We start from the raw sequence: 17,912 nt of genomic DNA, 5'->3' as shown, positions 1-17,912 counted from the left end.
GAGATACTGGAATACTGCTATCATGTACCCCCTCGTCCTTCTCTTCCTAGACAGACCCAATTCCAGCAATCATTCCTTATATGTTTTAGCCTCCAGTCCCCTAATCATCTTTGTTGCTCTTCTCTGCACTCTTTCTAGTCTCAACATCTTTTTTACATCATGGTGACCAAAACTGGATGCAGTATTCCAAGTGTGGCCTTACCAAAGCACATCTTTTTTTTAACACTGTGACGACCAAAAATCTTAAATCTTAATAAAGATAGCTGCATGAGGGCAAAGCCACACTTTGGAAAATTACTCCTGTCTTGGGATTCCTTGCTTACAGACAGGAAATACCCCAGGCAAATTCTAGGAGGCATTGCAACAAAGACATTGCCAAAGTCGGTTGAGAAATTTAATTCTGTTGCAGGAGAAGGTTTAACGTACAGCAGTGGGGTTAAAAATGTGGCATTTGTGTGGCTCCACCTTCAAGCGGCCAATAATTTATTCTGCTTTTACGGTGGCTTCCGCTGCTCGTAGGATCATCTTACGTGTCACAATCCCTTTTGTGCAGCTCTTAAAAAGCGCCACACACACACCGTAAATAACCAGGACAAAGAGCCATTCCCAAATATTTATTAACCTGTCCAACTTACAGAGCCACTGTCCCTCTGAGCCACATGGCTGATTTGTAGAGTTAAAAACGAAACACTCCCAAAAAAAACCCCCAGCACTGATGACGTTACCTAGTTTGGCTCACGAAACGTCTGCAAGAAAACTGCTCTCAGTTCAGCCCTGAGCTACAAATAATTCTCCTTTATTGGAATCTAAAAAAAGGCATCGCAAACCATAAGAATATCCCCAGGAAAAAAACAAAGAAACGTGAGATATAATTTTTAAAAAACCGCTCATAAAACCCGAATACTCTGAAAAGGAATTGCCAAATTCAAGAGCGGCGGGTGGCATATTCTTAATTTTTTTTTCTCCCCGAATTTCTGAGATGGGAAGGATGGCTCCCAAGCGGGTAATAAAAATAAGAAATTATGGAATTTAATAAATGAACCTCTTTATTCTTTTCTGGATCCATTTCACACCCACAAAAACTCAAGAGAGGACGATGAAGCTGTCACAACCACCTATCTAGCCTCAATTCATGTATAACTGGAGTCCAAAATTTCCGTTGCTCGGTGAGGCGTTTCTTAAGTGAGTTTTGCCCGCTTTTACGACCTTTCTTGCCGCCATCGTTAAGCGAATCGCTGTGGGTGTTAAGTCAGTCACACGGTCGTTAAGCGAATCCAGCCTCCCCCCACTGACTTGGCTCATCGGAAGGTTGCAAAAGGGGGTCACATGACCCCCATGGGACACTGCAACTGTCGTAAGTACAAGTCAGTGGCCAAGCTTCTGAATTTTGATCACATGACCCCGGGAGATGCTGCAACGGTCGTTAAGTGGGAAAAAACGGTCCCGAGTCACTTTTTTCAAACTTTGGTCCCTAAATGAACGGTCGCAAGCCGAGGACTGCCTGTCATTTCCCTGCAATTGGCACCAAGGCGGCCCCAATTATGGGATGGCGTCAAATGCTGTCACCCACTCAAATTACCCCCATTTTGCTGCACCCCAAAATTGTGCCTGCTGCAAACATCCCATTGAGCCCCCAAATTTAAGGGGGTTTATTTGCTTTAAAATTGTGTTTTTCCAAGCTCGTTGCTTTAAGGGGGGGGGAGACTTCAACTCCCAGAATTCCCCAGCCAGCAGAGCTGGCTGGGGAATTCTGGGAATTGAAGTCCCCCCCCCCTTAAAGCAGCCAGCTTGGAGAAAAACTGATTTAAATTTGGATGAAAAGCCACATTTTGAGCCCTGCTTTTTTTGGGGGGGGCTGTTTTTTGAATTCTTAGCCCCCCCCCGCCTCACCCGCAGAGGGAGAAAGCACGCTGCACATGCTCAGAGGCACGCTGGTCCTTCGTCCCCGCGGGAGGAGCCCTCGCCCGCCCGGCTCCCGGGGCCGCGGCCGTCCCCATGGCAACCCCGGAGCCGCCGTCGCCCCCTCCCTCCGCCGCCGTCCCCATGGCAACGCACCTGGGACGCACATCACGGGCCCTCCGGGAAAAGCCGCCGCCAACACCGCTGCAGCCTCGGCACCAATCAGCCGGGCGCCGGAAGCGGCGCTTATATAGCCTCGGAAGCAGGAAGTTGCCCCCACGACGGGGGGCGGCGGCGGTCAATCCTGGCGCGCTCGGGCGGCTTCGCGCGGGAGGCCGGGAGAGGGCGGGGCCTGCGCTTGAAGGGACCGCGCGCTTATTTTCTTCCCCGGCGCGGGGGGGGGGAGGGAAAGGGAGGGGGGGGTTGTCAGCAAATGCAGGAGGGAGGGGGCTGGGGGTGGGGAAAGGGGCTCGGCTCCCCCCCCCGGGGCAGCCTGCCTTGGGGGACTCTGGACCGGGGTCTTCTCGAGATGGCCTACCTGGCGAGGGTGTTGTTGGTGGGGGGGGGGAAGCAGAGTGGGGAGAGCCTCAGAGAGAGGGAGAGCGGGTTTGGTTGGGAGGAAAATAGAAAGGGCCAGCCTGAAAAAGGGGCAGATCTGAAAAGGGTTCCTAAGGATAAAATCTTTCAGCTCTCTGTCTCTCTGTGTGTCCTTCTGTCTGTCTATCTATCATCTATCTATCTATCATCTCTCTCTCTCTCTATCTCATCTATCTTCTAAATATATCTATTAATCTATCCCTTATGTATTGTTTGTCATCTATCTCTCCATGTCTATCTATCATTTGTCTGTCTGTCTGTCTGCCTGCCTGCTTGCCTATTTATCTACCTACCTACCTCTCATTTACCTTCTAATATCTGTCAATCTATCCATTATCTATTTGTCTGTCTGTCTGTCTATCTATCTATCTATCTACCTACCTACCTACCTACCTACCTACCTACTTATCATCTTATCTTCTAATGTCAATCTATCCATTATTTATTTTTTGTCATCTATCTCTCCAGGTCTGTCTGTCTGTCTGTCTGTCTGTCTGTCTGTCTGTCTATCTACCTACCTACCTACCTACCTACATACCTACCTACCTACCTACCTACCTACCTAAATATCTATCTATCTATCTATCTATCTATCTATCTATCTATCTATCTATCTATCTATCTATCTATCTTTCTATCTACGTACCTACCTACCTACCTACCTACCTACCTACCTACCTACTTATCATCTTCTAATGTCAATTTATCCATTATCTATTTTTTATCATCTCTCTCTCCATGTCTATCTATCTTATCATTTGTCTGTCTGTCTGCCTGCTTGCCTATTTATCTACCTACCTACCTCTCATTTATTTTCTAATATCTGTCAATCTATCCATTATTTATTTTTTGTCATCTATCTCTCCAGGTCTGTCTGTCTGCCTATCTATCTATCTATCTATCTATCTATCTATCTATCTATCTATCTATCTATCTATCTATCTATCTATCTATGTAAGTCTTTGGTTATACCTACCTACCTACCTACCTACCTAAATATATCTATCTATCTATCTATCTATCTATCTATCTATCTATCTATCTATCTATCTAATCTATTTATCTATCTACCTACCTTTGTTGTTGTTGTTGTTGTTAATTGCGAAGTCGTGTCCGACCCATCGCGACCCCATGGACAATGTTCCTCCAGGTCTTCCTGTCCTCTACCATCTTCTGGAGTCCATTTAAGTTCACACCTACTGCTTCAGTGACTCCATCCAGCCATCTCATTCTCTGTCGTCCCCTTCTTCTATTGCCCTCAATCTTTCCCAGCATTAGGCCCTTCTCCAGTGAGTCCTTCCTTCTCATTAGGTGGCCAAAGTATTTGAGTTTCAACTTCAGGATCTGGCCTTCTAAAGAGCAGTCGGGGTTGATCTCTTCTAGGACTGACCGGTTTGAACGCCTTGCAGTCCAAGGGACTCGCAGGAGTCTTCTCCAGCACCATAGTTCAAAGGCCTCAATTCTTTGGCGCTCAGCCTTTCTTATGGTCCAACTTTCACAGCCATACATTGCAACTGGGAAAACCCTGGCCTGGACTATACGCACTTTTGTTGGCAGGGTGATGTCTCTGCTTTTTAGTATGCTGTCTAGATTTGCCATAGCTTTCCTCCCCAGGAGCAAGCGTCTTTTAATTTCTTGGCTGCAGTCGCCACCTGAGGTGATCTTGGAGCCCAGAAAAATAAAATCTGTCACTATCTCCATTTCTTCCCCATCTATTATCTACCTATCTACCTACCTACCTACCTACCTACCTACCTACCTACCTACCTACCTACCTACATCTATCTATCTATCTATCTATCTATCTATCTATCTATCTATCTATCTATCTATCTACTATCTATCTACCTACCTACCTACCTTCTAATGTCAATCTATCCATTATCTATTTTTTATCATCTGTCTCTCCATGTCTATCTATCTTATCATTTGTCTACCTGTCTGCCTGCTTGCCTATTTATCTACCTACCTACCTCTCATTTATTTTCTAATATCTGTCAATCTATCCATTATTTATGTTTTGTCATTATCCATATCTTCTGTCTGTCTATATCTATCTATCTATCTACATCCATCCATCCAATTTGTATCCCACCTTTATTATTTTCAAAAATCATGCAAGGTGTGAATATACCTAATCCTCCTCCCACCTCCTATTTTCCCGAGCACAAGAGCCCTGCGAGGTGGGCTTGGCTGGGAAAAGGAGACTGGCCCAAAGTCACCCGGCCGGGTTTCACGTGTAGGGCGGGACTAGAATTCCTCTCTTGATGATTGGCCCAAAGTCACATAGCTAACTTAACAACTTTTTGCTTGCAAAAGAAGTTGCAAGAGGGACAGTATTTAATATTTATTTGTTATGTATATGTAGGCGTGTGGGTCTGTACATATGTTGTATATATTAGTAGTACTGGTAATAGTAATAAATAATAATAATAATAATAATAATAATAATAATAATAATAATAACTACAAGCAGCGGCATGACAAAGAAGCAACAATGGTGCATTGGAAGATCTGCAAAAAATATCATTTGCCTGTAAGCAAAAACTGGTGGGATCATAAAATAGAGAAAGTCATAGAAAATGATAAAATTAAACTGCTCTGGGACTTCAGAATTCAAACAGACAAGCACCTGCAACATAACACCCCAGACTTAACAATTGTCGATAAGAAAGACAAAAAAGTCTGGATAGTGGATGTGGTAGTGCCTGGAGATAGCAGAATAGAAGAGAAAGAACTGGAGAAGATAACAAAATACAAAGACCTACAAATAGAAATAGAAAGACTGTGGCACAAGCAAGCAAGGGTAGTACCAATAGTCATAGGCTCCTTGGGCGCAATCCCAAAACAACTGGAGCACCACTTGAACACCATTGGCATTGACAAATTTGCTATTAGTCAATTGCAAAAGGCGGCCTTATTAGGAACTGCTTCCATCCTGCGACGATATCTGTACTACCATCAAACATCCACATCTGCCTATCCCAGGTCCTGGGTAAGGACTCGATAAGTAGACAAAATGCCAAATCCAGTCTGAACATCTGGCTGACTGTGCGATGATCCATAGTAATAATAATAATAATAATAATAATAATAATAATAATAATAATAATAATAATAATAATAATAATAATAAAGTTGTTTAGGTGCGTGTCATGTATGTGTTTCACTTTGAGAGCGGGCAACTAAATTTCATTTTTGATGTGTGCCATTGTGCCTACAGTAAAAAAATGACAATAAAAGTTATCTTATCTTATCTTAAGTTCCGGTCCCAATCGTGGTTATAAGTCAAGGACTGCCTACCTACATCAGTTTGAGAGCTCCAGAAAAGAAATAAAAAAATAAAATACAATTAAACCAAAAATGCATGCGCACAAAAAAGGCAGTTTTGAAAACACTGCTCGGAAATCAGTTGTTCATTCAGTTTGTTTAGTTCTTTGACTTTAAATTGTTTACTTAAATGGCTCCCCATGGTTTAATTCCCAAAGACCTGAAGGATTTGGGGGGGGAAAAGACATAAAAGCTACTCTAAAATTAGGTGGCGCTTGTCCATTTGCAGAAAAATGGTGGCATTTTGCGACGTAAACCTTGCGCTGAACAGCGGGTTGGTCTAAATGACTCTGAGGTCACCTTCTGAAACAGTTTTTTTTTCCCGCCTTAGCATAAATCCCCAGGAAAACTGGAACTGCCACAACGCCCCTGCAAAGCAATTAGTTTTTCCACCCGTTGCCTACGCTGCTTCTCGGGAATATTAAGCAACTTTATTACGCCCTTTATGGCTGTGCACTATTGTTCTTCTCCACCCAGCATGAAGTGCAAGGCTTGGGAACAAGGCAACCTTTTATCCTGTCTCCCTTTGTAAGGGCTCCTCTGCGTGGGCGCTGCCGCCTGGGGGTGGCAGCAATTTACAAATCTGTACTGAAGGAAGGCTGAGCACCAAAGAATGGAGGCCTTTGAACTCTGGTGCTGGAGAAGACTCCTGCGATCCCCTGGACTGCAAGACGTTCAAACCGGTCAGTCCTAGAAGAGATCAACCCTGACTGCTCTTTAGAAGGCCAGATCCTGAAGTTGAAACTCAAATACTTTGGCCACCTAATGAGAAGGAAGGACTTTGTTTGCCTCTAGGTGTTCGCTGATTCGTTGTTGGATTATCTTTTCCAGAATCTTCCCATGTATTGAGGTCAGGCTGATAGGTCTGTAATTTCCTGGGTCCTTCCCCCCCCCCCTTTTTTTTTGAAGATGGGAACTACATCAGCTCTTTTCCAGTCCTCTGGTAGTTCCCCGGTGCTCCAGGATCTTTGAAAAATATAGTTCAGTGGTTCCGAGATCACATCTGCCAGTTCCTTGAGAACCTTGGGGTGTAATCCATCTGGTCCTGGTGATTTGAAGTCGTCGAGGCTGGGCAGGTGCTCACTTACCATTTTCTTGCCTATCTTAACTTGTATTTCTATTTTGTTTTTTATGGCACTATTTTTGTTAGGTTGGCCTGAGGCTGGGCTGGAAGCAGATTCAGGAACCTGCTGAATGCCTAATATCGTGGTGAGACGCTGATGACCACGCTCCCAACTTTGCACCTCAAAGTATAGCTTCTTGTAGACCCGACCTTATGAGTGTCTTGAATTAATTGTCGGGCGTCTTCCTGACAAGGCTGGGACGGGAAAGAACTAAACATTAATCCAGGAATTAATTAATTAATCAATCAATCCAGGAATTTCTGACAAGTTGAAGCGCAGCAATACGTCTCTAGCAAGTCTTTACATGACTGTCGTGTATCAAATAACAATTAAACTTCTTTAAATCAGTGTTCACATTTCTTCGGCCTGCCTAGCTGAAATAGAAGTAACCCTCACCTCATGAGCACAAGCGAGCCCGACCTTTCTGTCGCTAAGCAGGACGGTGGTTAAGCGGTTTCACCCCACTTTACCACCTTTCTTGTCGTTGTTCTTAAGTGAATCATCGCAGGTGTTAAATGAGTAACTCAGTTGTTAAGCGAATCTGGCTTCCCCCCATTGGCTTTGCTTGCCGGAAGGTCGCAAAAGGGGAAATCACGTGACCCCGGGACGCTGCGACCGTCGTAAGTGTGAGTCAGTTGCCGAGTGTCTTAAATTTTGATCACGTGGCCATGGGGATGTTTAGCACGGTCGTAAGTGTGAAAGGCAGTCCTAAGTCCCCTTTTTTTCAGGGCCGTTGTAACTTTCAACGGTCACTAAATAAACTGTTGAAGACTATCTGTCATAGTGAGAACAACCTTGGTGGATGAATGAAGAGAGGTGCTGCCTAGGAAATGATTAAATAAGAGAGGAGACAGCCCAGAGCTGCATAATGGGCAGAGAAAAAAAAAAATTAAAATCCACCTAAGATTGTTCTAACGCAGGGGTCCTCCAACTTGGCCCTTTGATGACTTGTGGACTTCAACTCCCAGAATTCCTCAGCCAGGAGGCTTTAAGACAGGGGCCTTCCAATGTGGCCCTTTGATGACTTGTGGACTTCAACTCCCAGAATTCCTCAGCCAGGATGCTTTAAGACAGGGGACAGGGGTCTTCCAACTTGGCCTTTGATGACTTGTAGACTTCAACTCCCAGAATTCCTCAGCCAAGATGCTTTAAGACAGGGGTCTTCCAACTTGGCCCCTTGTGGACTTCAGGACATTGTGTGGATGTGCTTTTCGTGGGGACTTCACTCCCAGAATTCCTCAGCCAGAGGCTTTAAGACAATGGGTCTTCCAACTTCAGCCCTTTGATGACTGTGGAACTTCAAACTCCAAATTCCTCAGCCAGAAGCTTTAAGATAGGGGTCTTCAAACTTGGCCCGTTGATGACTTGTGGCACTTCAAACTCCCGCATTCCTCAGCCAGCATGCCTGGCGTGAGGAATTCTGGGAGTTGAAGTCCACAAGTCTCAAAGGGCCGGGCCAAGTTGAAGACTCCCTGTTCTCAACCTCTCCAAGCCATCAGGAAGGACTTTCGGGAGCTTTGAAACCCAAGATAAAAGATAGAAAGGGACGTGCTCCTCAGGTTATCGCTTTGATCAGAATAACAGATTCGGAGGGACCTTGGAGGTCATCTATCCAACCCCCTGCTCGGGGAGGTAACCCTATACTCTTTTCAGACAGATGTTGTCCATCTCTGCTAAAAACCTCCAGTGCTGGAGTGTTCACACTTCTGAGGCAAGGTTGTTCTACTGATTAATTGTCCTTACTGTTAGAAATTTCTCCTTAATTCCAGGTTGCTTCTTTCCTTGCTTATTTTCCTCCCTCCCTTCCCCCTCCCTTGAATAATATAATAATGAGTGGGGAGGGACCTTGGAGTCTTCTAGTCCACCCCCTGCTCAGCAGGTCGATCCTTATCATTTCAGACAAGTGCTGTCCAGTCTCTTCTTTAAAAGCTCCATTGTTGAGTAACCCACAACCTCTGGTGGCAGCTGTTCCACTGGTTAATTGTTTCTCCTGTCAGTAAGTTTTCTCCTAAGTTCTAGTTGCTTGAATGAGTTTCCATCTGTTGCTTCTTGTCCTGCCTTCAGCGCTTTGAGAAATGCTTGACTCCCTCTTCTTTGGGGCAGTCCCTGAATACTGGAACACTGCTATCCTGTCCCCCCTGTTTCTTCTCTTCGTTAACTAGACATCCCCAATTCCAGCACAGTTTCCTTATAATGTTTTAGCCTCTCATTCCCTAATTCACCTTTGTTGCTCGTCTCTGTGCTTTCCCCAGAGTCTCAACATCCTTTTTTACATTAATAAATATAATAATAGTAAAGTTGGAAGGAACCTTGGAGGTCATCTAGTCCAACCCCTGCTCAAGCAGGACCCTGTACCATTTCAGACAAATGGCTGTTCCAGTCTCATTCTAAAAACCTGCAGTGTTGGAGCATTCACAGCTCTGGAGGCAGGTTGTTCCACTGTTAATTGTTCTCAACTTTTTTGGTTCCCAGAAGTTTTCTCCTAGTTCTAGGATCTTCGCTTCCTTGATTAGTTTCCAACCCTTTGCTTTCTTGCTGTGATCCATGTAAGTCCAATGTCGCCTCTCCCGTCATGGATGGATCCTTTGTTTCTTTTGCTCTAGCGGGAACAAGTAGTTCTCCTGGACAAGTAAAAGGTGATGAATTCACAATGCGGTGAAGTAGCTTGGCAAGCTTTAATTGAATATCTCTCTCTGGAAATCAGAAGCCAGGCACACAAGTGAGGATCTGGAAGATGGTTTCACCAGGGAAGACTCATAAACCAAGGCCAGCCTTACAGCATCGTATAAGTAATGTTACCCAAGGGTGTCCACAGAGGGTGTCAAACAAGAAGATCCCCCGGCCATCCCAACCCAAGAAAATATATGACTCTGGTGGTGATGAGACGAATGTCACAATCGCAAGGAGAAGTCTTCCAAAGGAAATTGGTGCAGTCAAACGGCCTTGGTGGGGCCTCTGAAAGACTCAATGAACCTGAAGACAAAGGCCTTGTCGAAGACATTGGTTAGATTAGGAAGGAAAGAAAGAAAGAAAGAAAAACAGAAATGAAAGCCAGAAGAGAAAGACAGAAAAAAGAAAAAGAGGGAGGGAGGGCTGAAGAAGAGAAGAAGAAAAGAAAAGAGAAAGAAGAAAAGAAAGAAAGAACGAAAGAAAGAAAGAAAGAAAGCAAGAAGAAGGGAGGGGGGAGAAAAAAAGGAAGAGGAAAGGAAGGAAATAAAAAGGAAAGAAAGAGGAAGGAAAGGAAGAGAAAAAGGAGGAATGAAGAAGGAAAAGGAAAGAGAAAAAGGAAGAAGGAAGAAAGATTAGGAAAAAAGGGAAGGGAAAAGGAAAGACAAAAGAAAGAAGCAGGAAAGAAGGAACGGAAGAAGAAAAAAGGAGGAAGGAGGAGAAGAGAAAAGAAGGAAGAAAGAAAAAGGAAGGAAATTAGGAAAAGGAAGGAAGGGAAAGGAAAGAAGGAAGGAAAGAAAGAAAAAAAGAAAGAGAGGGAGGGAGGAGAGAAAGAAAGAGAAGGGAGGAGAAAAAAGGAGAAGAAGGAGGAAAGGAAAAAAAGGAAGGAAAAAGGAAGAAAAAAAGGAAGAAGGAAGAAAGATTAGGAGAAAGAAAGGGACAGGGAAAAGGAAAGAAAAAAGAAAGGAAGAAGGAAGGAAAAAGGAAGAAGAAAAGATAGGAAGGAGAGAAGAAAAAAGAAAGGAGAAAAGAGAGAAGATTAGGAGGAAGGAAGGAAGGAAGGGGAAAGGAAAGGAAGGAAGGAAGGAAGGCAGGAAGGAACGAAAGAAAGAAGAAGAAGAAAGAAAAAAGAAGAAAGAAGAAAAAAGAAAGAAAGAAAGAAAGGAAATACAATAAGCCTAATGGCTGGGGAATCTGGGAGTTGAAGTCCACGTGTCTTAAACTGGCAGGGTTAGAACCCCCGCTAGAAAGGTTTTTACTAAATGCAGTGACTAAATGCAAATAGAGGATGGTTTGGTTCAAGGAAAGAGAGTGGGAGGAAAGAGGAGGCGATCCCTGAATCCTGCTTAACAGCCCGCATATTTAGCAGCATCTCAGACGCTCCCTGGAGTGCTTATCCCTGAGCAATGAAAAATCAACCTCAATTAAATCGGAAGGAGGTAACTATGTGTCTCCCCCCCACCCCAGAAGCCAAATGAATCTTGAAGGGCGATTCAAGAGCAGGAAGCGCTTGCAGTGTTTCTCACCTTGACAATTTTAGGCATGTGGACTTTCAACTCCCAGAATTCCACAGCCAGCATTGCTGGCTGTGGAATTCTGGGAGTTGAAGTCCACATGCCTTAAAATTGTCAAGTTGAGAAACACTGGTTAGGAGCAAGAAAAAAGCTGGACCATCTTCTCATCCACCTCTTCCTGATCCCGCCACCCAGCATAGATGGAAGGTGGAATCCAGGACCGGCTTACAGAGTTCGTAGAATCCCAGGGCTTCTACGAATTCTTCCTTCCTGTTCCTTTTTTCTATTTTTGTTTCTTTTCTTCTTTCCATTCTTGTCTTTCCTTTCTTCCCTCCCTCTTTCCTTTTATCACTTCCCTCTATTCCTCCCTCCCTGCCTCCTTCCTTCCTTCCTTCCTTCCTTCCTTCCTTCCTTCCTTCCTTCCTTCCTTCCTTCCTTCCTCATAGAATCCTAGGGCTGGAAGGGACCTTGGAGGTTTTCTAGTCCAGCCCCCTGTTCAAGCAGGAAGTCCTACCTATACCATCACTGACAAGTGGCTGTCCATTCTCTTCTTAAAAGCCTCCAGTTTTGGAACATTCACCGCTTCTGGAGGCAAGGAGTTCCACTGGTTAATTGTTCTAACTGTCAGGAAGTTTCTCCTTAGTTCTAAGTTGCTTCTCTCCTTGATCAGTTTCCATCCGTTGCTTCTTGTCCTGCCTTCAGGCGCTTTGGAGAACAGCTTGACTCCCTCTTCTTTGGGGCAGCCCCTGAGGTACTGGAAGACTGCTATCCTGTCCCCCCTCGTCCTTCTCTTCGTTAAACTAGACATCCCCAATTCCAGCAACCGTTCCTTATGTGTTTTAGCCTCCAGTCCCCCAATCATCTTTGTGGCTCTTCTCTGCACTCTTTTCTAGAGTCTCAACATCTTTTTTACATCGTGGTGACCAAGACTAGTCCGCACATTAAGAAGACAGCAGTCCTGAAAAGAGAGCAGCATAAAGTCCTGCCAACTTTTTTCAATTCTTGCCAGATGCACAAATGAGATAAAGAGAGCAATTCCTCCATCATTAGTCTCCAGGCTAATTGGAGCAGGGTTAGTCAGCCCGTCATTACCAAACCCATTTCAACAACTCTATATGTCTTAATCGTGGTGATTCCAGAGGCCTGGTGCAAACATGGAGACTTGATTCATTGTTTGCCGAGTGGTTTTGAAACCAGATTAGTTGAAATCTGTCAAGAAAGCTCCACTAAGCCAAAGGTATAAGAGAGCATCTGTTTTGAAGGTGGACAAAACTATACGTTTTATTGTTGCTCGAAAGTGGATCAGTCATAAATGTCAACGTTGCCTGGACATGGATAAGTTACAAATTTGATTTATTTAAGTTAGAAATCAAAGCAATGCTTCAATTGCAACCCTACTACGAATTTCCTTTCGGATTTGCAATCTGAAGTCACGCAAGTCACCGCTGAGGTTGCTCCAGAATAAGAACTCCTTCACCTGTTAAAAAAAAGGAAATATAATAATAATAATGATAATAATAATAATAATAATAATAATATTAATTATATATTAATTATAATAATTATATTAATAATCAGATGATGTATGGAAAAACATCATCTGAAATAGAATCGCTGCTCAACACTGTCCGTATATATAGCCAAGATATTGTAATGGAGTTTGGCTTGGACAAATGTGCCACACTTACTATCAAACAAGGAAAAATAGTGAAAACTGAAGGGATCAAGATGCCCCACGAAAATAACATTAAGAGTCTGGATGAGGAAGAGTACTACAAATACTTGGGTATCCTCCAAGCTGACAACATCAAGCACACTGAAGTCAAGAAAAAGATTAGAGGTGAATACATCAAGAGAGTGAAGAAGATCTTAAAATCCAAACTCAATGGAGGAAATACCATAAAGGCAATCAACACCTGGGCAATCCCAGTCATTAGGTACACAGCTGGAAGAGTGGACTGGACTCAAGCAGAACTAAAAGCAATGGATAGGAAGACCAGAAAAATAATGACAATGAAACATGCCCTTCATCCACGCAGTGACATTGATAGACTTTATCTACCAAGGCAAATAGGTGGGCGTGGAATGCTACAAGTACATCAGATGGTTGAAGAAGAAAAAATGTCTTTGGAAGAATATCTGAAGAACAATGATGAAGATGCACTGAAATTAGTATATCAGGAAGGCTTACTGACTACTGGAGAGACCAAACTGGCCTACAAGAAAGACCAAACGAAGAACAGAATAGAGGCATGGGAAGACAAAGCACTACATGGCCAATACATGAAAAAATAGCTGGGAAAGCAGATAATAATAAAACCTGGCAATGGCTAAGAGCAGGAAAATTGAAGAAAGAGACCGAGGGACTAATTCTGGCTGCAGACCAGACCAAGCCTTAGAGGACAAATGCATTACAAAGCCCAAAATTGAGAAGACAGCAACAGATAGTAAGTGCCGCCTATTCAAAGAAGCTGAAGAAACAGTGGACCACCTGGTAAGCTGTTGCAAGAAGATTGCACAGACTGACTACAAGCAGCGGCATGACAAAGTAGCAACAATGGTGCATTGGAAGATCTGCAAAAAATATCATTTGCCTGTAGCAAAAACTGGTGGGATCATAAAATAGAGAAAGTCATAGAAAATGATAAAATTAAACTGCTCTGGGACTTCAGAATTCAAACAGACAAGCACCTGCAACATAACACCCCAGACTTAACAATTGTCGATAAGAAAGGACCAAAAGTCTGGAGAGTGGGCGTGCCAGTGCCTGGGATAACCGCTAGAAGAGAAAGAACTGGAAGATAACAAAATCAAAGACCTACAAATATAAATAGAAAGTGTGGGCAAACAAGCAAGGGTAAGTACCAATAGTCATAGGCTCCTTGGGCCGCAATCCCAAACAAACTGGGCACCTACAACGTGGACACCATTGCATTGACAAATTTTGCTATTAGTCATTGCAAACGGCGGCCTTATTAGGAACTGCTTCCATCCTGTGCGACGATAACCTGTAATATACCTCAAACCCACATCTGCCTATCCAGTTCTGGTTAAGGACTCGCTAGGTAGCAAATGCAATCAAGGCTGAACTCTGCTTGACTGTGCGATGAATGATAATAATAATAATTCCACCAGAGAGGCACTACCTTGACGTGGTTGTGGGGCTTGTGTACTCTGAGGAAGATGAGAGCTATGCCAGAGGTTCAACCATACTGGACAGGTCTCATCAGAGGAGTCAGACAAAGAGTGTCTCTCCCATAAAAAATATGGTGAGACGTAAATTGCAGAATGCCATAACGGCTCGGACGTCGCCCGTGGTAACAAGTCGCGCACTAGATATTGGAGTTCCTGGATATTGGTGAAAAAATGGGTTATCAGGACTCAGGACTGTTGGCTGAGCAACCAGGGCCAGCAGCTGCAGCAACTACTGGAAGAAAAGGTGTTTACCAATGCGCAGATACACAGTGATGGAAAACAAAGAAATAATGATCTGTTACCACAGATCAAGTCCAACAAGAAGAGGATATCTAAAACGAATGCACCAGTTCTGGAAAGAACAACATCCAGAATCAGAAATAACAGAACAGAGACTAGCAGATCAACGCCGATTTATAACATGAAATAAAGTATTCACAGAAACAGAATTGGAAGAACTGCAAAGGTTTACCAAAGGCAAAGAAATCAAAGCCTTACCAGAAGTAATTCAGAATGTAGAGGCAAACCAGGGGGAGTTGGCAGTGAAGGAATCAGCAGAGCTATACAACTTTCTCATTTGAAACCGGCACCTCTACCTCAGGAAGAACAAAACCCTCTAGCTAAAGAAATAAAAGAATTGACACAAAGATAACTGAGCTCATAGAACAGCACAAAAACAACAGAATAAGGCTGCTTGCATTGAAGCTTGTTCCAAAGAAACAGCTAGCACCAGCATTAAAAGATGCAAATACTACAATATCAAGTATAAGCACCAATTCACTGCAAGAAACAAATCAACTAATGTACAGCACAGCTGCAGTTATAACTGAATACCTGGGATGCAAAATCAACAAAGAAAAACAAACAAACAGTGCACCAGAAAAATGGAAGTTTAGACTAGAAAATAAGATCAGCAAGTTAAGATCACATGCAAGCAAGCTAGAACAGATGAAAGAAAAGAAGCTGAAGAACAAGAAGACCAAAGAATACCTAATCAAGAAATACCACTTAGAAACAAGGAAGATCAAGGAAGCACTGGAAATAATAAAGCAACAAATAACAGCTATAGGCAGGAAAATCAGTAGATATGAAGCTCGAATTGCAAAATATAGGCAGAACCTCCAATTTCAATCCAATCAGAAACGTTTCTACCAATCCATCAATGGAGAAACTGCAAAGAATCAGTCAGTACCCGACAAGGAAGAAACAGTGCAGTTCTGGAAGCAGATATGGGATAACCCAAAGAAATACAACAAGGATGCGGCTTGGTTAAAAGAGATGGATGCAAATAAAACAGAAGTTGAAATGAGAAAACTAGTAATAACAACAAAAATGGTAGAAAAAAGAGCAAAGAAAATTAAAAATTGGTCAGCACCAGGTGAAGATGAACTGCATGGGTTTTGGTTGAAACATCTAACTGTTATACACCCACTCATTGCCAAGCAGTTCAACAATATACTACAAGGAGGAGAAATTGAAAAGTGGCTAACAACTGGGAAAACCTACCTAATAATGAAAAATCCAGCAAAAGGGCAACACCAGGCAACTACAGGCCAATTACCTGCTTACCAACAACTTTCAAATTACTAACTGGTGTGGTAGCTGATGCAGTACAACAGCATCTAGTTGAAAACAATCTCTTTCCACCTGAGCAGAAAGGAAACCGCCCCAATAGCAGAGGAACAAAAGATCAACTCCTAATAAACAAAATGATCTTGGAAAACTGCAAGAGAAGGAAGACCAACCTGAATGTGGCATGGATTGACTACAAAAAGGCATTTGACTCTCTGCCACATGATTGGATAATAAAGTGCCTAGAAATAACAGTAGTCAGTAGAAACATCAGAAAATTTGTGCAAAGATCGATGGCACAATGGAAGACACAGTTGCAGATCAATGGTGAGAGGCTGGGAGAGGTTAATATCAAGAGAGGAATATTTCAATGAGATTCATTATCACCATTACTATTTGTTATTGCACTGTTTCCTCTGTCAACAATACTGAATAACTCAGGACATGGCTATCAAACATCAAAAACATCTGCCAGACTATCCACCTCCTTTATATGGATGATCTGAAGCTGTATGGAAAAACATCATCTGAAATAGAATCGCTGCTCAACACTGTCCGTATATATAGCCAAGATATTGTAATGGAGTTTGGCTTGGACAAATGTGCCACACTTACTATCACACAAGGAAAAATAATGAAAACTGAAGGAATCAAGATGCCCCACGAAAATAACATTAAGAGTCTGGATGAGGAAGAGTACTACAAATACTTGGGTATCCTTCAAGCTGACAACATCAAGCACACTGCAGTCAAGAAAAAGATTAGAGGTGAATACATCAAGAGAGTGAGAAGATCTTAAAATCCAAACTCAATGGAGGAAATACCATAAAGGCAATCAACACCTGGGCAATCCCAGTCATTAGGTACACAGCTGGAATAGTGGACTGGACTCAAGCAGAACTAACAGCAATGGATAGGCAGACCAGAAAAATAATGACAATGAATCATGCCCTTCATCCACGCAGTGACATTGATAGACTTTATCTACCAAGGCAAATAGGTGGGCGTGGAATGCTACAAGTACATCAGATGGTTGAAGAAGAAAAAATGGCTTTGGAAGAATATCTGAAGAACAGATGCACTGAAATTATTATATCAGGAAGGCTTACTAACTACTGGAGAGACCAAACTGGCCTACAAGAAAGACCAAATGAAGAACAGAATAGAGGCATGGGAAGACAAAGCACTACATGGCCAATACATTAAAAAAAATAGCTGGGAAAGCAGATACTAACAAGACCTGGCAATGGCTAAGAGCAGGAAAATTGAAGAAAGAGACCGAGGGACTAATTCTGGCTGCACAATACCAAGCCTTAAGGACAAATGCATACAAAGTCAAAATTGAGAAGACAGCAACAGACAGTAAGTGCCGCCTATGCAAAGAAGCTGAAGAAACAGTGGACCACTTGGTAAGCTTTTGCAAGAAGATTGCACAGACTGATTACAAGCAGCGGCATGACAAAGTATCAACAATGGTGCATTGGAAGATCTGCAAAAAATATCATTTGCCTGTAAGCAAAAACTGGTGGGATCATAAAATAGAGAAAGTCATAGAAAATGATAAAATTAAACTGCTCTGGGACTTCAGAATTCAAACAGACAAGCACCTACAACATAACACCCCAGACTTAACAATTGTTGATAAGAAAGACAAAAAAGTCTGGATAGTGGACGTGGCAGTGCCTGGAGACAGCAAAATAGACGAGAAAGAACTGGAGAAGATAACAAAACACAAACACCTACAAATAGAAATAGAAAGACTCTGGCAAAAGCAAGCAAGGGTAGTACCAATAGTCATAGGCTCCTTGGGTGCAATCCCAAAACAACTGGAGCACCACTTGAACACCATTGGCATTGAGAAATTTACTATTAGTCAATTACAAAAGGCGGCCTTACTAGGAACTGCTTCCATCCTGCGACGATACCTGTAATACCATCAAATATCCATATCTGCCTATCCCAGGTCCTGGGTAAGGACTCGATAGGTAGACAAAATGCCAAATCCAGTCTGAAC

The 17,912-nt window shown here is 43.0% G+C and overlaps 1 protein-coding gene across 1 annotated transcript in view; it reads right to left on the bottom strand.

The window, feature by feature from the left end:
- The window catches only part of LOC120297102 (bleomycin hydrolase-like), a 29,338-nt gene extending 27,165 nt beyond the window's left edge, over positions 1-2,173 (bottom strand). Inside the window, exon 1 of the mRNA XM_039319341.1 lies at positions 2,056-2,173. Within this exon, the coding sequence (XP_039175275.1) occupies positions 2,056-2,068 (13 nt within the window). The 5' untranslated portion in view covers positions 2,069-2,173. The remainder of the gene's footprint in view (positions 1-2,055) is intronic.
- Positions 2,174-17,912: the final 15,739 nt, after the last annotated feature.

Source organism: Crotalus tigris, unplaced genomic scaffold (assembly GCF_016545835.1).
Source record: "Crotalus tigris isolate CLP2741 ecotype Arizona unplaced genomic scaffold, ASM1654583v1 scf7180000023575.545094, whole genome shotgun sequence".
NCBI classification, from domain to species: Eukaryota; Metazoa; Chordata; class Lepidosauria; order Squamata; family Viperidae; genus Crotalus; species Crotalus tigris.
The sequence above is the reverse complement of the archived record's forward strand: the minus strand, read 5'-3'. Positions and strand labels throughout refer to the sequence as shown.